This window comes from Doryrhamphus excisus, chromosome 11, assembly GCF_030265055.1.
Source record: "Doryrhamphus excisus isolate RoL2022-K1 chromosome 11, RoL_Dexc_1.0, whole genome shotgun sequence".
In the NCBI taxonomy this organism is placed as follows: Eukaryota; Metazoa; Chordata; class Actinopteri; order Syngnathiformes; family Syngnathidae; genus Doryrhamphus; species Doryrhamphus excisus.
The window spans coordinates 12,918,522-12,944,248 of NC_080476.1; the positions used below are offsets into that span (position 1 = coordinate 12,918,522).

The window sequence follows — 25,727 nt, forward strand, 5'->3', positions numbered from 1 at the left end:
GGTGATTGCACGACTCCCCTTTCTTCCCAGGTAACGACGCCGTAAAGTCGCCGTTTACGAGCAGTCAAGTCGCAGCCGGGATTGAGTCTGCATCCTAATGGAGGCGGGGCCGTTCCCGAGGCTTCCTGGTGCCGACTGACGAGGTTTTACTTTTTCACACGGAAACGACCGATGACCCTTCAAATGAAGCAGGACCGTTTTACTGTGTGGGGGCGGGGGGGGGGGGGGGTCACCACATTTTAAAAATAGTTTCAAAGAAAACAAAAAATGGAAAAATCTGTCATAAAACAAGAAAATGTCAACATTATTTTTTCAAGTTGAAAAAAAACGCTGGTTATCATTCAGGCCGTCGTCGCTGTCGAGTTCGCCATCTTTTGGGTTCATGGAAGGAAGACCAAGAGTGAGGAGAGCCAATCCAGAGCTTTTATCACTTATTATACGGCTGAGTGCGTCCTATATTGCTGGGGGGGCCTCGCAGCCATCCGTCAGACCCCACAGGCAGGGCCCCCCCCCCCCCCCCCCTGATTGGCTCGCATGGGTCACGCTGCTCTTTACTTTGCTTTTTCTGAGGTGGCTCGCATTTGCGCCGCATATTCGCCACCGCTGGTGTCAAAGGGCTTCGTCTTCGCCTTTCTCACTCGCAAAGCCTGCTGGGAATTTGATGTTGGTTTTCCATAATGCATCTTTCTTTAATATTTCATCTTAATGCTCAGAAAATGACTTTTTCCCCTCATAATGTTATTCTCCTTGGAACACGGTGGTCGAGTGGTTAGCATGCAGGCCACACTGTCAGGAGATGGAAACACCTGGGTTGGAATCTCTGTGTGGAGTTTGCATGTTCTTCCCGTTTCTCCTGGACCGCCTCTCCCCCAAGACAGCTGGGATAGGCTCCAGCATACCCCCCTCCCCCGTGGTAGAAAATGGGTGAATGGATTTTTTTTGTAGTTTTCTTGCAAAACAAAAAGATTTAGAATGTGCTGCGGACTGCAAATGAGCCCCAGGCCGGACTTTGGAGAACCCTTCATTGAAGAGGTGGTTGCTGACAGCCGTGATCACAACCAATTAGCCTTGAAAACGTGATCGCTTTCTACTCATTCTCCTTCGTTAAGCTTAAAATCTCACCCAATTCTCACGATGAAAGCCTCGTAGGCCAAACGCTGACTGTATCATTCCCAGCCCCCCCCCCCCCCCCCCCCTCCCTGTCCCCCCCACTCGTCTCTCGCACGGTGCGGCTAACAATGACACGGAGCCAGCCAGATCCTTAACTGGCGGAAATCACTGCGGCGGTGGCGTTGGCGTGCGTGCCGTGGAGGCTGCATCAATCACAATCCAGCCCCCCCCCCCGCAGAATTTTTAATAAGAAATGGAGCAGCGGTAATGAATAACACAAGTCAAGCGTATACTGTTACTAATGATCTGTAGATTAGCCATTATGTGGCGCAAAAGTGCTGCCAGACACTTCATAACTCTCCCGGGGCCACGCGGCCGTCGGAGCCACCAGCTAGCAAAACAAATGATGCCATTGTGGCGGCGTATGGCGTGCGTGCGTGCGTGCGTGTGATGGATGCTTCCAATTATACGCTCATGCGCTTTGCCGTGATGCATCGGTGTCACTGAAACCTTACCAAACCTTTTAGCATGACCACTTCCTGTCCATGAGAGGCCACTTCCTTCATATGTCCAGCAGGTGGCACTGTGCTGAAATATCGCCGAATATATGTACTATGTATGCCAGCTCTCCCTGTCCTTTATCTGCTGTGTTGGCCGCAGAGCCAAGGAGGAAAATGATTGCGCGGCAGGAATTCTGCCTAGCAACAAGCAATGGTGTCCAAAGTGCGGCACTCGGCACATTGTAAAAATAGAATTTCACAAGAAAGGCATTTTTTTTTTTTAAAGAGCAGTAAAAATGGTAAAAACCATAACATCAAAATACTGACAGGAAAATGTTGATGTTTTATGGGATTCATAATTTTAGTAGCCTTGAGTTTTGAAATATTAAGGAAAAAATATGTTGTTTTTGAAAAGTTGTCATGAGAAACAAACGAAACAGAATCATGAAAAAAGCTGCAATTTTAGAAGAATAAAGTCAAAATATTCAGAGGAAAAGTTTATTGGAATCAGAAATGAAGCCACAATTTGAAGACAATAAACTCATGATTTTTCCATATGAGGAAAAATGATGACAATGAAAGGAAAATAACTTTATTTTTATATTTAACTTTTTCAGCAGCCTAATTTCCCCAAAATGGCAAATTGTTTTGTTTTTCTTGGTACTAAAATGACTTTTTGGACTATTTGACTTTATTGCCAAAATTGCCTTTTCCACCTGTGCTGCTGCCGTTTGTTTTGTTTTTGTTAAGTGATGACTTTAAGATGGCGGCGTGGGCCAGTCGCAACATCACGGCTTCCTTCGCCGGCGCTTCCTGTCGGAGAGAAAAGGAAAGACGCCAAGTAGAATTAGCAGCCATCATTTATCATCCCGCTGTTTGTTGTCACTCCTGTCACACTCGGCTTGTGTCAAGTCTTCTCTCAGCCGTCGTGTCGTGAAAACAATCAGGACACGTTTGCCTCCACCGTCGCCAGAGACATATTTAAGAAACGGGGGGAGGGGCAGGAATTAGGAGAGATGTGCAACTGATTTCTAGAAATGAAAGGCAAAGTGAGAAAAAGCGAGCAAGAAGCAACACAACGGCACGAGATCAGACGTGTCATGTGATTGTCCTCCTCCATTCCCGCCATTTGCTTTTGTGCGTCCGTGTGGGTGCTTGGGTGCTTGCGTGTGTGCCGGGTGGGGCTACTATGAGTAGAAACAAACTAAACAAAAGAAAGTTGTCATTTAAAAATAAAACCCAACAAGAGCAAAATGAGGATCCATTGACAAGAATCATGAATCTAGCCAGCTCTCCCTGTCCTTTGTCTCTTCTGTGTGGCTTAGCGGAGCCGAGCATGAAAATGATTGGGTGGACCAGTGGTGTCCAAAGTGTGGCTTACGGCTCTTTTTTTATTGTCCCGTGGTACATCCCAAAAATATCATTTGACAAAACAGCAACAATAAAGTCAAAATGTTAGAAGAAATAAATAACAAGAAAGGTAGCCTGAGGGACAATCTGGCGAAGAGTAAGTCTGGCTACCAAGCTTGGAAGGCAGGAAGTGAATCGGCAGCAGGTGTGAGTAGACGAGGACTGCCTCCTGCCAGTCGGAGGACCGCCTCCTGCCAGTCAGAGGTGCGCCTCCTGCTGGTCAGAGGACCGCCTCCTGCCAGTCAGAGGTGCGCCTCCTGCTGGTCAGAGGTGCGCCTCCTGCTGGTCAGAGGTGCACCTTCTGCCGGTCAGAGGACCGCCTTCTGCCGGTCAGAGGACCGCCTCCTGCCGGTCAGAGGTGCGCCTCCTGCTGGTCAGAGGTGCACCTTCTGCCGGTCAGAGGACCGCCTCCTGTCGGTCAGAGCTGCGCCTCCTGTCGGTCAGAGGTGCGCCGTCTGCCGGTCAGAGGACTGCCTCCTGTCGGTCAGAGCTGCACCTCCTGTCGGTCAGAGGTGTGCCTTCTGCCGGTCAGAGGACCACCTCCTGCCGGTCAGAGCTGCGCCTCCTGTTGGTCAGAGGTGCGCCTTCTGCCGGTCACCGGTCAGAGGTGCACCTCCTGCCGGTCAGAGGTGCGCCTCCTGCCGGTCAGAGGTGCGCTGCAACAACAGGGCAGAAGGTGGCAGTAAAGCAACTACACGGGTCATGACAGGAAGTGTGGCCGGCCGTGATATAAAAGTACATGACTATGCCGTAAATGCAGTAAAAAATGACAATGAGGGTCTCCGAGGTCAAAGCCACCTTGGAATGCTGTCCCACATTCCCATGAGCAAATGATTAGGTTGTTTTAGCCAAAGGATGGCTGGACTCAGCACGGGCGCTGTCCGTGGTGCCCATAAATCAATGGCAGCCTATTAGAGATAAGGCAATGAAGCCATCCAGCTCCTTCCCATTGTGGTGGTGGCGCTGGCTAATTAGCGGCGCTATCTCCTCCTGGCTGGCATGTTCTCAGCCAGCTGAGGGCAAAGCCAGGCCGGCACAAGTCCATCAAAATGCAAATTCTGCCAGAGCTCGTTTGATCCCTTATTTATGTTGACAGGCTGGCACTCATCCTGCCACGTTGCCAAGGTTGGATTAAGATTGAGATGACCTTTTCTACCGTCATGTTCATGAACACATGCTGGTGCATCGTAGCTGTGAGGGCAATATTCTTACGCCACTTGGTAGACTTCAACCTGGGCCGGTCTGTGGGATCGGACCTGTGGCCTTTTGGTCACAGGCCACATTCTTATGCCTAGGATAGTTGGGGGAATCCAACCCGTGTATCTTTGTTGCCAGGGGCTGTCCGGTCTGTAACTGATCATTTGGCACGTTCGTGTCCTTACGCTAAGCGGTGGACTCAAACCTGCGATCCTGCAGTCCTAGTCTGCATTTTCACCCATGCCCAAGCTAGTACCACATTGTGGACGGAGGCTATAGGACCTAGTCTTGGCTAAGCTAGTTTACCTTTGCCCTGGTTAGCAGAATCAAATGTGTGGTTCTTTGGTGACCGGATGGGACAGTGGAACAGTGGACTGGAACCCCAGGCCCTTTCTGAGATGGCCCTTTATCGGTCACGGGCCTCATTGATTTCCTATCCGAGTCGGTTTATACGTTTAAAACATCAAAAATTGCTCGCACTTTGCATTCTCTGCCGATGCCAGTCAGTGGAATCGAACCTGGGACCACTCAATCAAGGTCAACATTGAAACCCTTTGGGGGCAGTCAGCATTCTTGACTCGAATGAAACGTGGATCCAGTCAATCACGGCGGCAGTTGTGCTAAACCTGGTCCCAAAGCCAGGATTCCTGATTGACAGGCCTGCAGCCGTTACCCAATGCCGGCCGCTGGGTCGCCATCTTCACCACTAAGCTGAAGTCTGAGTTGTCGCTTTTACTCGCCTTAACTCCAAGAGTAAACTTTCTAATTCAATCTGGATCGATCCAGCGTTTTCCCAGCCGGGGCTTTGGGGGGGGGGGTAACCATGGCAACCGGCCTGCCCAATGATGTGCCGGTCTTCTCAGGAGCGTCGTTTATTTCTCACTGAATATTCCAGCCTTGCCGACTCTCCCTCTTCTTCCTTCCTTTGGCCCGTGGCGGCATCCCGCATCCTCTTCACGCCCCGTCCCAGCAGACCCCCCCCCCCCCCTCGCCCCCCCGCCTGTCATGGCTGTTTTCCTTGGCGGTAATCGAGCTAATGCTCATCCTGGTGGACGACCGACGGCGGCCATTTGGGTCTGATGCAAACTTTATGCTGGCCGGGACGTCGCCTCGTGAAAATGACGTGGCGTTCGCCGGTGAACTTATTCTCACCCTGATTCGTCCTGAATGATTGATGACTGGCGGGGCGGGGGGCGGCTTTTAGCGTGCCCCTGCGGGGGCTCGCGGGGCTTAGCGCTGCTTCCCTGCTCATCATATCATGGCCGGCAGGCAGACATGTTGACGTTTCTCTCGTTGGCTTATTGAGCCGAGCCTTTTAGTGCTAAACTTCTTTTACCTTAACCGGCCTCGGCAGTCAATGCTAACGCTAACATGAGGCCTTAAAATAAACATTCACTTTGCATCCTTCTGGGGCCCAGGGGGGTCCAAAGGGTTTTCCAGCGAGGGCCACATCGGGTGTGCCGCTGTCATATGTTGTAAAGATATGCCAAGAAGTTATATGCCGCATATAAGACGCATACGTCTCAGCCTTGTCTTACACTGGAGGTGGAAAAGCTGATTCATATCTATATCATTTCTATTGTTGGTTAATATTTCAACAAAAAGAATGAAGTCAAATATGAAGAAAAAGTGCTGACGTTGCACAAATCATCAAAATATCAAAAAAGTGAACTTGATATCAATATTTTTATGACGAAATAAGCTCATCATTTTAGTGTGTGTGAGGAATTAGCGGCCATGCTAGCATGCTAACGCAGCGAGTGGGGAGAGGCCGTTACTGCATCATAAATGACAATGATTTAGAGTGCATGAGAAAGTCGAAAGGCAAACTTTCACCGCGTGGCCATGCAACGCCACCGATGTTGTAATGGTGCTAAAATGATGAGTCAGCACGACTAGCGCCAGCGTGGAACCCGCATGACTGGAAAAATAAAGAGGTTGCCTACAGCCACGCCTTTGCCAGTTGGGGACTGTGGTGGTTATTGGATGTGTAGAGCAATCTCCCAGCGGCGATATCTGCCTTCGCGCTGGTCTTTGTTCCAGAAGGCCTTAAAGGGAAAGCTGGCTGGCGTTGGCCAGCAGACAGGAAGTAGTTTATCGTGCGTTTGCAGCAAGAATGCTAGCTAAGCCGTCAGGAGGTATATTTGTTTGTTGCCTGCGGCTTGAAACGGATTACATGTACATTTTGCCAAAAAACTATTTGGCAGTCATTTGCAGGTACAACTTTTGTGTTGTGTTGTGTGTGTTTGTGTGTGTGGAGGGGGGGGGGGTACACAAATAGTTAGCTTTTTGGCGTTTGTTGTATTTTTTTTCATGTGAATCAAGTCCAAATGTAAAAAGTGCATTGTTTGGGGAGCGCTTGAAGTTTAAGGAACAAGAAGACATTCACACATCCCATCCATTAAGAGCATTAATATTACAGGTACACACTACTCACACACACACTACTCACACTACGACTGTGTGTGTGTGTGTTTGTGTGTGGCGTGCGTGGCGTGTACGTGTAAGCCCCCCCGCCCCCCCCCCCCGCGTGTACAAACTCATTTTCTCCATGGCGCTCCTTCATAAGATATTTACATTGGCATCCATTATGGATGGTGATCAGATTGAAGCTGAGTGTTCCTGTCCTGTCCCCTCGCTGAACCCATCAGTGGGTTTGCACGGGGTCCTGGGGGGGCGGGGGCCCAACAGTCCCAAACAGGACTCATTTTTGTTCCTGAAGTGGGCTGACGTCACCTCTGCCTCACTGTCACTTCCTGTATGTGGGATGACCTGGTGTCCCGATACTTTTGTCCGTATAGTTTATCATCATCATCGTCACGCGACAACTTGTTTGGGATTCCAAGCATCAGTCCCGTCCAAAAAGACCCCCCCCCCCCCCCCCCCAGCTTTCTTTCTGGCCCGCTTCGTCAACGCAGCCTGGCTAATCCTGACATCACGCAGGGTCTTCCAAGCCCCGCCCCTTTAGGCTTTATGCACGCTAACACGCACAAACAGTCTGACCGCTTTGTGGCTGTCCCTTGGAAGCTTTCTCCTTGATTGGCTTTGCTGCTCTGTCATTTTAATGGTGACCATGACGACCAAATATATTTGAAATATCACTATATTGCAGTATCTTTCATACCAGTACCATGTAGTAATGCTATAGTAGCGTATTCTGTCATTTACTTTACTATACGATACTATACGATGTGATACTGTACTATACGATACTGTACTATACTACACGATACTGTACTGTACTCTAGACTAGACTAGATTATACAAGACTAAGCTACAAGATGAGGTTTGTTTTTCCGTGTTAGCAATTACGGAATGACGTTAGTGACATGTTAGCTTCTTCCATTCAGGTTAGCATGTGTAAAATGTACTTCAATACTTGAATAGTACACATTAGTTGGATATCTGCAAAGGCACGGGAAATACACGGAGTCCGCTCGCTAAGGGATTCAAACCTCTACGAGGACACGCGTTTGATGCTAACGAGGCAGCTAGTGGCTGCTCCAACTATGCCGCCATTTTGGCAACACATGGCGGTTTCCTGACGACGTATTTCCACACTGTGGCCGCCATGTACGCCCCCCCCCCCCCCCCCACGCTGTTTTAGCCGTCCTCCTTGCGGCCTACTTTTCCCGTCCATCACTCTCCCGTACGACACCCGTCTGCCCGCTTTGCACGCCGCCGACAGCCGCCTGTCAACGCCTGTTTTCCATGCAGCCTGTTCTGTTTTCATGTATATTCCATCTTTGTGTGTGTGTGGGTGTGTGTGTGCGTGCGTGTGTGTGTGTGTGCACGTCACCTTTCCATTTTTTCATTTTCCTGATGCTTTTAATCCAAAAAGAAGAAAGGGCTACCTGTCTACTTCCTCTCGGGGTAGCTTGAGGCGAGAATCATCACTTGAACATAAGAGCTGTCACTTGAACGGGAGGCCGATGGCGGCTAATGAATTATTCACAACTTCTAATTCCGGGATGTTCCGTCGCCGACTCTTTTGTCTGCTTCCGTATTGTCGCTGTCGGGTGGCGGCCGGGGTCGCCCATAGGATGGATGGCTTGGGGAGGGGGGAGGGGGGGGGGCAGAGCATTCCTTTTGTGGATATTTCCTACAACGGAACATAATCTTTCCCGGATTACTGTTATTGATTTTTTTCCCTTTTCAAAGAGAGCAATGGAAATACAAATAGTCTGTTCCAGGGTCAAACTGGCCACCATGGAACCTTCAGTTGTGCTTTATATATCACTTTTTATGACTTTATATAATAATAACCTTTTGTGGATATTTCCTACAACGGAACATAATCTTTCCCGGATTACTGTTATTGATTTTTTTCCCTTTTCAAAGAGAGCAATGGAAATACAAATAGTCTGTTCCAGGGTCAAACTGGCCACCGTGGAACCTTCAGTTGCGCTTTATATATCACTTTTTATGACTTTATATAATAATAACTACTAATAATAAGAGGTAGAAACATGAAAAAGCAGAAAGATGATGTTACAAATATTTCATACTAAATAATAAAGGATAGAACAAAACATATTTTAAAATGAAATATATATCTCAAACGTTTTACCTAAAAAAATGCTTCTTTTTTTTTAGATGAAATAAATACATTATTTAAACAACAAAAGGGTTATGCTGTCATTCGGGGTCTAGGGGTAGCGGGGGCCAGCTGGGTGACTTCCCCTCCCCGACTTCGAAGTCTTCAGCTGGGGGAGACATACCCTTTAAACGGGGTCATCAGGTAGGGAAGGTCATCAGGTAGGAAAGGTCGTCAAAGCGGGAGGGTCATCATTTTGGGAGGTGCACCCACTTGAAACAGAAGAAGTGTGGCCTCGTAGGCACCCCCCCCCCCCCAGCCCCCCCAGGGTACCGTGGGTGTAAGAGTAGAGTACACATCTGCAGGCTGTGTATTGTTCAGCTTTAGGGTAGAACTCCTTGATCATCACGTCTTTTTTTAAGGAGCTCTTGAGTTTTGCTGATTGCGGAGGCCGTCACCCCCCCCCTCCCACCCTCCCTCCCCTGCCCACCCCCACCCGCCCCACTTCATTTCACAGTGTCGACTTGTAATCACGTTAGCATGCAATAAAAGCGCATCCTCAATGAGGTTAGCGCTAAAAGTGACTTGAAGATGGAAACATCTGCAGCTTTATTTTACGTCTCCGTACGCAACTTTCACTTCTCGGCTTTTCCGTCTGCCGTGCATAAAAAAAAAAGAGAGAGAGTTTGAACTTTCCCTGAACTTCCTCAGCATCTCCTGTTCTTCCGACGTGAGAAGTGGGCGAAGCGGGAGGACTTCTCTCCATGCCGTCCCAAGGACGTCTTTCCATCAGGACGGCTACTGTGAGCAAACATCACGCCGTCTCGTTGATGTAATTGGCCAGAAAACAAATACCTTCCCTAATTAGCCGCCAGGCTGGCTGGGAAATAACGACTTCATTTTCACACAAATGGACTCGTTTAGGGCGCTATCGGACGTGGGGGGGGGGGTGGACTATCTTTGATTAGGAACCATCACACGGCCCCCACTCGGCACCGCTCCACTCACTTCCTCACGCTCGCCCACCAAGCTGCTGGTTCTACTCCATGCGTCCTGCTGCCCTCAGTCTCCTCATGGATAAAATATGCCTCAGATGGTATCGCTGTCTGATACCGTATCTTACCATACGGACGTCTGTATCAATACAATATGATGGATGGTATCACTGTCTGATACCGTATCTTACCATATTGACATCTGTATCAATACGGTATGATGGATGGTATCGCTGTCTGAAACCGTATCTTACCATACTGACATCTGTATCAATACAATATGATGGATGGTATCACTGTTTGATACCGTACCTTACCATATTGACATCTGTATTGATACAGTATGATGAATGGTATCACTGTCTGATACCGTACCTTACCATACTGACATCTGTATCAATACGGTATGGTGGATGGTATCACTGTCTGATACAGTACCTTACCATATTGACATCTGTATCGATACGGTATGATGGATGGTATCACTGTCTGATACTGTATCTTATCATACTGACATCTGTATCAATACGGTATGATGGATGGTATCACTGTCTGATACCGTACCTTACCATACTGACATCTGTATTAATATGGTATGATGGATGGTATCACTGTCTGATACCGTACCTTACCATATTGACATCTGTATTAATACGGTATGATGGATGGTATCACTGTCTGATACCATACATTACTGATAATGCCACCAATGTCTTACAATATGATATCAATGCACCAACGTCTTATATTGATATCAAGGTATCATACGATACAGTATCACTACAGAAGCATGTAATAAAGATGATACTGTATGTTTGGTATCATTGATACAGTAATGATAAAAGTGTCCAACATTGATATTGTATCGTGTCATCCCGTGTAATAACACAGTTATTCATGGTATCGTCTGTAACGACTACACGGTAGCGACTGTATGGTGCCATCCCGTCATGATATCTAATACACATGATATCATTTCTGGAAAAGCTGCCAACGATACCGCCTGATCTTTTCAACCGCTCACATGATATCTAACAAACCGATAACCACAACATTGATATCACCTGGCAGGGTTGGCCTCACCCATCTCATATTGATATCAAGCTGTACGATATCATTGTCATACTGTTATCTGATACAGGGTTGATACTCCAGCAGCATGCTAACATCATATCAACACTGTGATGCTTTAAGGCTGGCAATACAGTAGCAGCACATCCAGATCAAATATTGTGGGGGGGGGGTTCTAGAAGGTTGCAGCAGTGGAGTGTCAGCACGGCGCCATGTGCCGCACGCCGCCATGTGCCGCACGCCGCCATGTGCCGCACGCCGCCATGTGCCGCACGCCGCCATGTCCCGCACGCCGCCATGTGCCGCACGCCGCCATGTGCCGCACGCCGCCATGTGCCGCACGCCGCCATGTGCCGCACGCCGCCATGTGCTGCATGGCACGGAAGCAAATGAAGATATTCAGCTGTCAAAATGTCAAGACGATAAAGAGTCCAAACGGGCCGCAGCGGCGTTGTCCTGCGAAGGCGTGATTAGCTTACACAATCACTGATTGAGAAGTCGCCATCCCCCGACGGGCGGCAGAGGGCGGCCATTGGGAGTCAATACAACAACAATAGTCGCCCGGGCGGGATTAGCGCGTGGCATTTTTAGCCTTTCAAACAAACCCACGCCATCTTTGAGACAAAGCACGGGCGTAAATGTCAAGCGTCTCGCGCCTTGTAGCTAACGTTTATCGCCTTTTGTTGCGTCGTCTTGGCGGGCGTCTCCCTCGCTGCCACGACGGGCTGCGGGAAGGAAGTACGAGGAGGAGATGAAGGAGAAGAGGCGCCGGTGGGCGAGTGCCGCCGCCGGAGGCTCTCCCGCACTAAGCGTTTAATCTCCGGCGCCCGGAGAATACAAACCGTCTTGTAATCGCCGCCGACCTTGGCGTCGACGCAGAGGTCGCCGGGGGAGGCGGCTCGTTTGCATTTCCCAGCGATGGCCAACAATTAGTGAGGTGGATAAGCAGGAAATCAACGTCTCCCCCACAGGCTGCCCTCCTCCTCCCAATTAGGGAATACATCCTTCATTCTGATAAAAGAGCAGCCGCCTCCTTTTACCATCGACATCAACTCAATTCATCTGTTCCAGGGTCAAACTGTGGCCACCACCACATTTTGTCATCTTAGCTTGCGGTGGAATCGTACGTCTCCTTCGTCATCATTTGCTTTGCCTTTCAGCCAAATGAACGCTAGCAGCGGCGGCCGGAACGCCGCCGGTCACCGCTGTGTTTGTTCCCCAAGGAGCCAGGAATGTGGAATGTTGGCCTTGGTGGAGGTAATAAATACTAAAGTAAGTCTCTCCCCTTTCCGTCCTTCCTCCAAGCACCCCCTGGCCCAGACGGCGGTCCCTGCCGGAGGATGTACTGCGGACGGGGTCGTCGGTGCGCCCTGACGGCCGGGAGCGGGCGGGCCGAGTGCGTGTGCCAGGAGAAGTGCCGCCCCTCCTTCGTGCCCGTGTGCGGCTCGGACGGCCGCTTCTACGAGAACCACTGCCAGGTCTACAGGAGCGCCTGCCTGGAGAGGAGGCGGGTCTACGTGGTGCACAGCAAGGACTGCTTCTTCAAAGGTACGCACTGCTCAGGTACCACAGGAAGCGCAGGAAGCGCAGGCGTCCCTCCATTCATTCCATCTCACGTCTGGGAAAACATTATTAATTATTCTCATATATGAATGTGGATGGGAATGGTTGTTTGTCTATATGTGTCCTGGGATTGGCTGGCCACACAGCTGGGATAGGCTCCAGCATACACCCCCCCGGATGGATGGATGGATTTTTGCTGGCTTTCTTTTTTCAAAATATTTAATCTTTCTTCTTAAATAATATTTGTGTTTTATAATATTTTTTAATTCCCATAATATTACAACCTTATTCCCCAATTGTTTTGACTAGATTCTTGTAATATTAAGACTTTATTCCCGTAATATTATGACTTTATTCTCATAATATTATGACTTTATTCTCTTAATATTAAGCCTTTATTCCCATACTATTTTGACTTCATTCCCATAATATTATGACTTTATTCCCGTAATATTTTGAGTTTATTCCCATAATATTATGACTTTATTCCCGTAATATTATGACTTTATTCTCTTAATATTATGCCTTTATTACGATACTATTTTGACTTTATTCCCATAATATTATGACTTTATTCCCGTAATATTTTGACTTTATTCCCATAATATTATGACTTTATTCCCATAATATTATGACTTTATTCTCTTAATATTATGCCTTTATTACCATACTATTTTGACTTTATTCCCATAATATTATGACTTTATTCCCATAATATTATGACTTTATTCCTGTAATATTTTGACTTTATTCGCTTAATTCCTGTCCATTTTTTCTGCTGTGGCCCCAGCTGGGTGAAGGTTTGGACACCCCATTGTGCCAGATGTGTTCCTTTGTTCCTATTTTGTGTGCCTGGAGTGGATCCATTGGATTGACAAGATTCCCTTTGGGTTTCAAAGCTTTTGGCTTTTCTTGGCCCTTTTGGAAGGACGGAACGTAAAAGCCGAGGCCGTGCTGTCCAGTGATTGTGATTTTGGTCAATGGCTGCCGTTGACAGAAGAGAAGGTTCCTGTCGCTGCCAGGCAGCCAAGGTGGTCTTCCAGGCTTCCTTCATGTCTCATTATCCAGGTCAGATTAAATGTCCATCCTAATCCCTCCGAGGTGCGGCTGTGTAAAGAGACTAGCCGGGTCTCTTCCTGTCCTCTCTCATGCACGCTCACATGCCGTCGTGGCGGCGGTTTTAATCAGCGTGTTAAGCCGGGAGGGATTCCTGGTCGACATCACCGCGCATTGCTATTCCACATTAGGGACTAACGCTGGCCGATGTGGTCTGTGGTGGGCTGTGGTGGGCCGTGGTGGGCCGTGATCTTTCAAGGCGTACATGACTATATAAACATGGAAGCTACCAAAAGAAAGATTAGGAAAAAAGTTAGTTTCTACCTTTTTCCCTTCTTTAGTAATCAGCAGTAGAACATAGGTAAGTTTCAGGCAAATATCAGCTCCCAACTGGAAAAGGGAGCATAACTTTCACTTTGAATATTCATTTACAAATATAACACCATCAACTGTTTACTATTTTCCCTTTTGGAACTGAAGCGTGTGTGCACGTTTGTGTGCACGTGTGTGTGCACGTGTGTGTGCGCACGTGTGCCTGCAGTGGTTTTTATGATGGGCTGTTGGGGATGATGCAAAGCTGCAGTAAAATCCTGTTGTTGTGTCCATCAATTCGGGTGCTTGTGTGTCGCCTCCACCATCATAGCAACATGACTGCCACCTGGTGACCAGCGTGTAATACTACACTACTGCAATACTACATTTTTGAATGCCTTATTGGTGTATTTGTCTTGGTTTTATGCTTGGTAATTTAGGAAATAAATATTTATACTAAAATATTTTAGCCAAAGTTGCAAGTGGTGATCATCAATTTCATCAATTCATCAATTTGTAGTCACCTGACAGCCCTCTTTATCTCTGATTGGCCCGTTTGGGGTGCCCGATGTTGGCACTGCCCCCCACTGGCCTGGGACGCATATTGCAGTGCTTCAACCCCCTTTGTTTGGCTACGAGGCGACTTAGCAGGTTCTCGTCAAACAGACGCTCCTGCCGTACAATCAGGGCACGCAGGCCGCATGCTTTAGAAAATGACATTTAGTGTTTTGTCGAGGAAGATGGAACAAATTGCTTAATGGCTGTTTTGGAGCGGAGGCCTTCTGGGAACCCCCCCTGCCCCCCCGCCCCCCCAGCCTTCCATTATCCCTTTGCTGCGTGATCCACTTTGAGAGCCGCTTCTCCACGCCGCTGATTAGTCTTTATTGTGACGGCGCCGCTTATTGCATTAGCCGTCAACGCCGTGCCGTCTCGCTAGCCCTTCGGACCCTGACGCCATTAGCTGGGCCCCCAAGAGCTGGATCGGCTGATCTCCTGGTCCTTGAACGTGTCTGATGGAGGCTGCATGGAGACAGGAAATGCTGGATGCAGGAAGTTAGCAAAGTCAAAACGCCGGAAAGTGAAAAAGTTGGCGGTCTGATAAGAGCTTGATTCTGTCCAGGCGACCCCAGCCCCCCCCCCCCCCCCCCCCCCCCCCCGCGAGGTCCCCCTGCGAGCCCCCCCCCCCCCGACATCCCTTTATTTGTTACAGCAGGCTTATTAACGAGCTGCCCCGCCTCCTCTTTCTCTATTTGAAGCCAACGTGAGCCTTACCTCGTTTACCCCCCCCCCCCCCCCCCCCATTCATTACGGCAGACATCTTTGCCACCAAATGGATGTCCTGTCCCAGATAGAGATGTCCCGTGGTTCCTACTCTGGTCCCTCGCCTCGCGAACATCAGTCTCCACTCCCCCCAACACCACCCACGGACAAGCTGCACGTCACCCCCCCCCCCCCAACCCCCCCGCTGCCTTGAGAATAGTAGAATAGTAAACCGCTGAATTTTAAGTACGACTCCATTGCAGTACTTCAGTACTACAATCACGATTACATGACAGTAATCTATCATTCATGTTGCTGACCTATCATGATGACATCATCATGATAGGGATGGATGGATGATGGATGGATGAATGGATGGATGGATGATGGATGGATGATGGATGGATGATGGATGGATGGATGCATGACGTATGGATGGATGGATGATGGATGGATGGATGGATGATGGATAGACGGATGGATGGATGATGGATGGATGGATGATGGATGGATGGATGATGGATAGATGGATGATGATAGATGGATGGATGGATGGATGGATGGATGGACGGATGATGGATGGATGATGGATGGATGATGGATGGATGGATGGATGGATGGATGGATAGATGGATGGATGGATGGATGGACGGATGGATAGACGGATGATGGATGGATGGACAGATGATGGATGGATGATGGATGGATGGATGGATGGATGGATGAATGATGGATGGATGAATGATGGATGGATGACGGATGGATGGATGGACAGACGGATGATGGATGGATGGATGATGGATGGATGGATGGATGATGGATAGATGGATGGATAGATGGATGGATGGATGGAAGATGGATGGATGGATGGATGGATAGATAGATGGATGGATGGATGGACGGACGGATAGACGGATGATGGATGGATGGATGGATGGATGGACAGATGATGGATGGATGATGGATGGATGATGTATGGACAGATGATGGATGGATACAGGAGGCTGTAATTAATTGAGTCGAGTTATTAATTGGTCATCTTGCCATCATTGCGTAGAGAATGGGAGTGGATGAGAATGGAGTGATATTTGTCGTAATTCCCAGTGGGATGTGTTCCCAATGTAGGAGAAGTAAAGAAGTCCACATGGAGCCAAACGCGTCTTGAGTCATGATGATGTTCCCATGAAAGATGAAGGTCAATGAAACAGACTTCCACGGGAGCAACGGATGTCGTTCCGATACTCCCAACGATGACAATGATGTTTTATCGCGTGCTCGTCGCTGGAAGTTTGTCTTGGTCCTCCTCTGCCCGGCTCGTTTGTCATGTGACACGCGTCTCCCTCTCTGGCCCGTGAGCGTGTGGCTGGCGAGGGGGCTGGCGAGGGGGCTGGGTGGAAGCCTGAGTGTTGGTGTAATGGGAGCTGTCAGATGTGTGAATGTACGAGCGCTCGGCCTGCTGGGACGTCAGACCAGAGGGCAAAGCTAGCTGGCCTCCATTGACGCCTCGCTAACTCGCCGGCTGACTGATTGATCAGCTGAATGGCCGCCCTGCCACTCACGGCCCCCCTACCCCCCACTCCCGGTATATTGAGACCGTAAACATGTCCTATTCGAGAACCCACACCATTCCTTTCTTGTTCCCACACATTTTACAGTTGGATCCCTCGGTGGAGGTCATGGATGCGCCTTTCCAGACGCTAATTGCCAATTATTTACAATATATATATATATATATATATATATATATATACATAATATTTTCACTTTTGATTTTCTATTTTTGCTGGGTTTTATTTGTGGTTTTCTTGTTGAATTCTATTTTTAGGATGACACCACTGAGAGAATTATTGTCAAATGTCCTAAAAGTACCCACATGGATGGATGGTACATTCCCACTCTCATCCAAAGTCAGCCTGCGTTTGTCCCGTGATGTCCGACTTCCATGATGGAAATGTCAAACGTTCACGTGAGGATTGAACGTGGTGCCTTTTGCCGTTGCATTTCCCCAACCCAAAGTGGAGTGCAGCGTGTCGGCCTGCCCTTGGCGCCCGTGGCGCCCTTGGCACCCGCCATTAGCAAGTGCAGCACTTGGGGGGCCAGCGGGTCTATTTGCATCACGGCGCTATGGACTACGGAGAGGCGTCTAATTCGAGGACCCACTGGGAGAGGCGACCCCGCAAGCTGCCTGAGGAAACCTATCAGTGCGTGATATTGGGTTTTTTGGACTTGTTTTTTTTAGCTCATCCCTCCTGATTTCCTCCGAGAGGAAGCTTTTTTTTTTACTCTTGTTTTTAGCGTGGCTACAGGTGGCACCCGCCTTCTGTCCTGGACACCCCCTGTGCTGCCCCCTGCCTGCTGGACACACACCTGCAGGCCATTGTGACCCCCCCTCCGTCCCCCAGTGTGGTGCATTCTAAATATAGAATATAACAAAATAAAAGCAAAAATGGAAAAATGTTTACAAGAATACTTTACATTAGAAATATGAACGACAACAATATCGTAATATTGTATTGCTTTTTCAAGTTAGAATACTATGAAAAATAACAAAATATGAGAATAATATTATATTAATATTATAAAATATTACGGGAATGAAGTCATAGTCACAAGAAGAAGTTATAGTTGGATGGGAAAAGAAAAGAAACGATAGCAGCTCTCATTTTAAGAATGTCAAATATTAAACCATAGAAGTTGTATTCTTACGATAAAAGTCGCAATTTTAGGAACATGAACTTTGCATTGAGTTGAAATATTAAAGACATTTTTTACAGAAGGAATAACATGAGAAACAAAATAAAACAAGGAATATTAGCTTGAGGCAAAGATGATCATATTGTTGGTAAAAAGTCCAAATATGAATGGAATAAAGTCATAATTGGCAGAAAAAAGTACAAAAAAGGAGTTGTCAAATATTTTAATTTAATTTAATTTAATTTAATTTAATTTAATTTAATTTAATTTAATTTAATTTAATTTAATTTAATTTAATTTAATTTAATTTAATTTAATTTAATTTAATTAATTCCATTTTAATTAATAATTTTTAATGTAATGTTCGGATGTAGGCCCGTGAGAATCATATCACGACTATCGACAGTGTATGACATGTCCATTATGGATTTATCTGCTATATGCTATATGCTATCTGCTATCTGCTATCTGCTATCTGCTTCCCAGTCAGCCTTATCCAAGGCGTGTTTGTATGTGATCGTATTCTGTAAGGAGAATACCAGCGTGAACTGGAAAAAAAACCACTGCAGCTTTTCCAACCGCCTTGGAGGAGCAGCTCCTTTGCTAAAAATGCCAACACACACACACACACACACACACACGTGGAACACATTAGAAAAAGTGTCATTTCGCTCTTGCCCGCGGGGTCATTCGTCACGCCAGCGTAGCGAGGCCTCCTGTGAGTGACAGACACGGCAGCGGCGTCCTTTTAGTGCAAAGAGGGCGCGTGGGCGAGCGTCCCCGCAGCTACGCTTGACTCTCCAACGCGTCCTCGGAGCCCTGACATCGCCGTCCAGTCCTCAACTGTTGTCCTTGTGTCCTCTCTCCTCGTTTCCTTTTCCCTTACTCACTCATCCACTTTATACATCAGCATCATCCCGCACTCGGGAATCAGGAGTTTGTTCTGGAAGCTCCCAGATGAGGCGTCCGAACGCTCGCTTTTTCAAGTTCATCTTTTCATGACAGCACGAAGGGAAAGGCTCCTCTGGCGTGGACGCCATAGCATCTCGGACCCGCCTGCCCGCGTATACACAGGCTTCTCTACACATTCTAAAATCAGTCAGCTGTAGATGTAAGGTATTACGATGCAGGAAGTAGCGCAGGAATACAATTAGCCTCATCACAGACTATATTACAACACAGGAAGTAGCCTGCAGTCGTGTCATTGCATAGTGGATCACTAAACAGGAAGTAGCATAAACATACAATTAGCCTCCTCACATTATATAAACATACAGTTATCCGATTACTCGGCAGGAAGTTGATGTAAATGTCCGATTAATGAACACGTTTGATCCTCTAAATGTCTAAATGAAACGTCTTGCTAAGCGGCGCCTGTTAATTGAGCGTTCTTGTAGCACTCCGCCCCCCGTGGATTCATGGAGCATCTTATGTATTCTATCATCATAGAATAAAGGCGTGGGGCCCCCGTGCCGCCACCCCACTGGGACCATGTGCGCCCCAAAGCTCCAGAGCTGTGGGCCCCCCGTGCCGCCACCCTGCCGGTTGAAAGTGGAATTCAAGGCGCTCGCCGTTGTTTTTCTTGGCAAGCGTTTGAGGTAAACGAGGAGGAAGACGAGGAGGAAGACGATGACGTGATGACTTCTGTCGTATGTATCACGTATTTCCTCCTCTTACTTTTCCTGGGAATCAAACGGTGGTCCTGCCGGGCGCTCGTTAACCTTCCCAGGCGACCAGCAGGTGGAGGTCGGTGATGAAATGGCTTCTTGGAGAGATGGCCGCCATCCTCCTTTTGCCTTCAGTGGGCTTGTTGCCATGGGAACGCAACGGCAATGACACCTCAGCTGGTGTGTGTGCACGGCAGGTCGCCAGCGTGCGCAACCTCCAGAGGTTGTTGTTATTAATAATAATAATAATAATCATAATAATATATAATAAGACCTTTACATCCTCCACTGTTAGCCTGCATGATGACGTAACGTGTGTTCATCTCCAAACCAGATCGCCACACGTTGCATTTCAAATGCTGATTTATCTCCATCGGCGAGGGGGCGAGGGGGGGGGGGGTTAGATGGAGATTGGGGGGCGTGCGTCTCGACCAGCATAGATCAAATAGATTGCGTTTCTTCTCGGAAGCTTGAGGGCCGTGGAAAAATTAAAAGTGGTGTTGGGGTGGAGGGGGGGGGGGGGGTTAAGATGGCCGATTGAAAGAGAATTTGAGAATCAATCCGTCGGGAGGTTTTTCTATCAGCTAGCTAGCAAAATATGATATATTTGAGTTATTAAAAATATGATTTGATTTCATATGAACAGTATTATACATTATTATTATATTTGTATCATACATAAACATATTATCCATACTTCCCCAACCTAGTGGCCTGGACTGTTTAGTCACTCACCTGCAGAGAGTACCGGGCGGCCTATTTGTGCTGGCGTTAATTAAGTGGAGGCGTGGCCAACATGTCAACACGTCTGTGACCAATTCAAGTGAAAAGGAAATAGAATTAGCCATGATCATGTTCGATGGCAGTGGCGGTTGGGGGGCGTAATCAGGTCCGTTCCTACGGTGACAGCAAGTGTGATGATGTCACTGGTATGTTTGATGACATCCGTCCGTCCGTCTTCTTGGAATCATGGCTGCCTTTAAAGTAAGAACAGCAAAAATGAAAGTGAAAGACCGGACCAGGATGTGTCCGTGTTTCCAGAATCCGGGATCTCACAGCCTCTGAAAGGATGTTGGAGCAAAACAACATCTCCTATTTGTCGCACACGTTGTGTCAACCCTAAACTTCATACGTCAGTGAGTTGGTCTGAGATATGATGGACAGATATGATGGACAGTACTTGGTCGGGATGGATGATCCCAACAACCAGTCATTCAGAAAGGAAAATCATCTGGTTTTTCCTACCGCTGCATATACACGTACTGTGTACACATACACACATCTCCACATGGAGTATACACTGTACATGCTGTAGGTAGTAGTTGGTTGAAGTAGCACAGTTCCTGGTTCCTGACCATGGTTCCTGGTCCTGGTTCCTGGTTCCTGGGTCCTGGGTCCCGGTTCCCGGTTCCCGGTTCCTGGTGCTGCTGCCCAACGCCACCATGATGAATGCTTGATCATTGAAAAAGAAGTGGATGAAGGACTATTTAATGAAGCACCCCCCCCCCCAAAGTGAGGTCATCAGACCTAATTCTTACTCCAGGTCTCCGTCTGCTGACGCATGGGCTTCCTTTCAGTCAAAGCGCTGAAACTTTCCCGCCTTTCCGCCTAGTTTGATTAAATTCCTGACTTTGATGATCTCCGGTTCTTTATTCTCTTTGAGCCTGGCTTGGCTTTGGACGTGCGGTTTTGTAAGGCGTGGCTGTGGACGTCCAAATTCGGTCATGTCGTCAAACGGCGGCAGCCTTTGATGAACTGGCGAAGCTGGTCTCATCGGGAGACTGAGAGATGATGATAACGGCTGGCGAGGCTGGCGAGGTGCTGAAGGAGCTCGTTATGGCTGCTGATGGATTGGTGAGAGGTTCCGCTCCAGAGTGGCGGTCCCTGGCCAGACGCTCGCAGCGCTCGGCCCCCTTCCATCCAGGTGGTCCGGGCAAACGCTCTTCATCATCTTCATCATTGTGACAACAGGATGGGGGGCTAAGACAATATTTGGATCGTGTGTGAGAGAGAGAGGTCCTCCATCATGCAAAAGTGACCTCCTCACCGCCTCCATCCCACCCTCGCTCCGTGAGCACGCTCAGTACGTGCATCCTCCAGGAGGCGTCATTTTGGGCCTTTTCTGTTTCTACAGCGACTAGGCCAGGGGGGTCCAAAGTGTGGCCCGGGGGCCAGTTGCTGCTCTCGGCTGTTTTTTTTTGTTTTATTGGCTCATGACACATTCTAACCTCTGAATATATAAATATAATCATTTTAACAGCATGAAGTTGAAATATTAAATAGAACAAATAAACAACAAATAAAATTTTAGTTTTGTAAAATTTTATAAAAATGTCAAGTTGGAATAATAAAAAATATAGAAAATAGAAAAGAATACAGCAGAATGAGATTTTTCAGGAATAAAGTCAAAATATTAAGTTGTATTCCAACAAGAAAAATAAGTTTTTATAGGTTTTACGGGAATAAAGTCAGAATATTATGAAAATACAAAATAAAGTAATTAAGGAAAAATTAGGTTGGGGAAAAAGTTATAATATTATGGGAATAAAGTCATAATAAAAGCTTGTTGAAACTTAAAAAAAATAATTTTACTAAGATAAAGTTGAAATATTGAGGTAAACCTTATGTATTATTTTTATAATTGGGGAAAAGTTATAAAGTTATAAGAATAAAGTCAAAATAAAGTCAAAGTATTATGGCAATAAAGTCGTAATTTTTAGAAGAACGTTTAAGATGAAATTGTTGGAACAATTTAATAAAAGAACAACATGATGAAATGATTATGAGAATAAAGTAAAAATACGAAGCGAAAAAAGTTGTATTCTAGCAAAAACAAAGTTATGGTTTTTGAGAATAAGCTGACGATATTATGAGGAAAAATGATGTCATGTGTTGATCGTTAAGCCCTTTGAGGCTCTTTATACTTTATACATAAACTTGACTTGACTTGACCTGACTTAAGTACTTAAAAATGCAAGTCTTTATATTATGAAAGCCAAATTCAAACACGATGGGAATAAAGTTGTATTATCACAAAACTAAAATTGTCCAAGATGATTGCAGAAGGGAATTGAACGGGAAGGCTTCCTTCATCATGTGACACAAAGAGTCCTGACTCCTTATTGGTTCTGATCTGCTTCATATTGAACTCTGTGTGAAGTTCACGGGAAGGTTGGACTCTGGTTATTTGTGGCACTGATCTCACAATGCGGGCCTTTTTTCCTTTGTTTGTTCTGGCAACTCCAGAGATTTGCCATCATGTGCTCTAACGAATCAAGCGGGAGCAATTAATGGTGAATATGGAAGGAAGGGAAGGGAATATGAGTAATTAGCAGCCCAAACACAGGATTAACTGTCATCTTCCCCTGGGGGGCCAGACCCAAATATCAATAATGAAGCCCCCAAAAGACAAACGTTGTTGTTATTTTTCTACAGTTGCGCAATTTCCTAGCCCAATTCGGCAAAAACAGACGCTGATGAAGTGAAACCATCCGAGAAGAAACGTTCCATCATTTTTCTCCCCCCTCAAAGATGAAACGGTTGAAATAAAGTAGTTGATGAAGGCAGGACAAGATGGAGTCCGTCTTTGTCCAATCTTTTGGTGATGAATGTGCAGCTGAAAATCTCGCTGACGCGGCTTAAAAGTGACCCGCCGTGCTCGGCATTTTCATTTCACCTTCCTCGCCAGCAGACAAGCACCTTGGCCGCCCGGGATGGCGCTAAAAACGTAGCTAAAATATGATTGTCAAACCAGATAACAAAGGTAATAATCAGCATGCTAGCCATTAGCATTGTCAGCACAAGTTAGCACTTTTTAGTACATCGCAGTCCCACTCTTGTTAGATGTTAGCATATCTACTGTTAGCGTGTTAGCATTTAACGCACTAATTCCTGATATTCTGCGTAGCACATTGAGATTTACTAGCAACTTTTGTCAATATTTATCTGCTTACTTTGAGATGCAGGCCAGACCCTTGGTGAGGAAAACTTGCTTTGTTTTAATTAAAAGAGTGAAGGAGAATTGAATTAGATTTTTTTTTTTTTAAGTCGGCGCCGACTCATCGTGTGACTCGTGTTTTATGGGCCGTGGCGGCAAATCAGTTTTTGTTTGTTTTCTTGTGATGGAGTGCCACTTAAACTGATGAGAGATTGAAGATGTCGGAGGTATGAAACACACACATGCACACACACACATTTACACACACACACACACACACACACACACACACACGTCACTCACTCTTTCCTGCCGTGATTGGACGTACGGTTGCTTCTTGCTCATTTAGTAACAACAAAGGTCAGTTCTCTGTTTGGTCTTCTCCCGCTGCATTGAACTCATCACCAATCATGCAGCTCGCTTGTGTCAAACGCACTTGTATACGGCCGCCGCCGCAACCCGCACGCTAACAATGGCGGCTTAGCAAGTACGAGGCCCGTAGGACCAAAAAATACAAACATGAGCCATCATTGGAGGGCTTGGAGGGGTCTTCATGTGACACCTAGCATCTAGGTGTCTTCATGTGTCACCTAGCATCTAGGTGTCTTCATGTGTCACCCTACCATCTTGGCGCCACATCGACGTGTCGTGGCCCACGTCGTTCTGCTAATTAAGATATCACGTCAGGGCGTCCAAAGCGTGGACTGTCAGACGTTTATTATTCTTGTTTATTCTTATAATTGTGAATTCATGACAATCAGACTTTTTTTGTCCAAATATTTGGGACTTTGCTTTGCTGTTTTTTGAAATTATTATAAAAAATATTATAAAAAAATAATGTATTTCAACTTTATTGTTGTAATTGTCTTTCGGTCTTCATGACTTCAATGTCAAAATATTTGTAGATTTTTAAAATAATTTAGATAAGTTTTTTTAAAAAAAATTTAAAAAACTTTTCAAAATCTAATATCCTTTTTATTTATATGTTACTAAAACGCAAAGAAACAAAACAAGAAGTAAAATCATTTTTGGAAAAAGTTATGACAATAAATAAAAATTATTAAAATCATTTTAAAAATCTACAAATATTTTGACATTGAAGTCATAAAGACCGAAAGACAATTTACAACAATAAAGTTGAAATACATTATTTTTTTTATCATATTTTTTATAATAATTTCAAAAAACAGCAAAGCAAAGTCCCAAATATTTGGACAAAAAAAGTCTGATTCTCATGAAAAACATCACAATTATAAGAATAAACAAGAATAATAAATAATAAAATAGAAATATTAATAATAAAAATAAAATAAAATAATAAACAAGAATAAACTCGTAATATTATTGGGAAAAATTGAGTCGTTTTATCAGAATAGTTGAGATGCACGTTTTCATGCAATATAGATCCAGTGGGTTGTTAGCATAGTGACATATGTTAATTCATATACTCATTATTCATATGGTGTCATGAATGGAATCCTAACTGTAACATTTGAATAGTAATATTCATGTTATTGAACAATAATACTGCCATATATTTTCCCAGAGACACGCCCCCAAAAGGTTATTTCCTTTTCATTGAGTTTTCTTGTGGTCACTAACGAGCCTTCCTGTGGATGTTCTCTGAAAGCGTGTCGTTGACCTTTGACCGCAGCTGGAATGATATCTTGCCATGATTCCCCGGAACAACACGGAGTATGAAATGGTTTTCCTAGCTGGCGGGGCAGGGAAAGGAAAAGAGAGTCGGTGTGGCGGCAGGTAGAAATGGGGGCTGAACACACCATTAAGCAGAAAACACAGCTAATGAAGGAGCAAATTAACAAAGAGCAAACAAACACGCCACGCGTGCCGAGCGTCTGCCCTCGTCCATACGGTCGTTTGATTCCCTGACGCTAACGAGGGCACGCCGTTCACTGCTGGTCCGAGTCTGGAATCAACCAAATGAAGGAAAACATAAAGAAGGACTGAGTGCTAAGCGCTAACCTCGCTAACCTCGCTAACCTCGCTAACCTCGCTAACCTCGCTAACCTCGCTAACCTCGCTAACCTCGCTAACCTTGCTAACCGGCAAAACTCCTACGTTGCAATAATCTTTGTCATGTCTATACATAATAATAATAATGATCATTAATACTATTACAATTTAATACAAGTGTGAACATTTCAGGCTAAAAACTATGATTTGTACTAATGTTTATTTGAATATGAATATTGAAGAATATTTCTCTTATCGGATTGGGAATGTTTTGCCAACAGAAAGGCACAATGTGGAACAGGGGAATATTTTCCCATTAGATGATATTCCCGTGGCTACGACGTTAAAATGCCAAGTCGACGCTTTCCCAACAAAGTCACAGCTGGAGCGACGGCGCACGACATCAGGTCGTTTTTACGAGCGGCGTTCTCAAGGGACGAGCGG

The 25,727-nt window shown here is 46.2% G+C and overlaps 1 protein-coding gene across 3 annotated transcripts in view; it reads left to right on the plus strand.

Annotated features, from left to right (window-relative positions):
* Positions 1–25,727, plus strand: part of fstl4 (follistatin-like 4) — a 73,227-nt gene that overhangs the window by 22,860 nt on the left and 24,640 nt on the right. Inside the window, exon 4 of one of the 3 annotated variants that reach the window (XM_058087238.1) lies at positions 12,126–12,368. In XM_058087238.1, the coding sequence (XP_057943221.1) occupies positions 12,126–12,368 (243 nt within the window). Of the gene's footprint in view, positions 1–12,125; positions 12,369–22,377; positions 23,136–23,210; positions 23,537–25,727 lie in introns of those variants that run through there. The other 2 variants (XM_058087239.1, XM_058087240.1) reach the window with 2 other exon arrangements.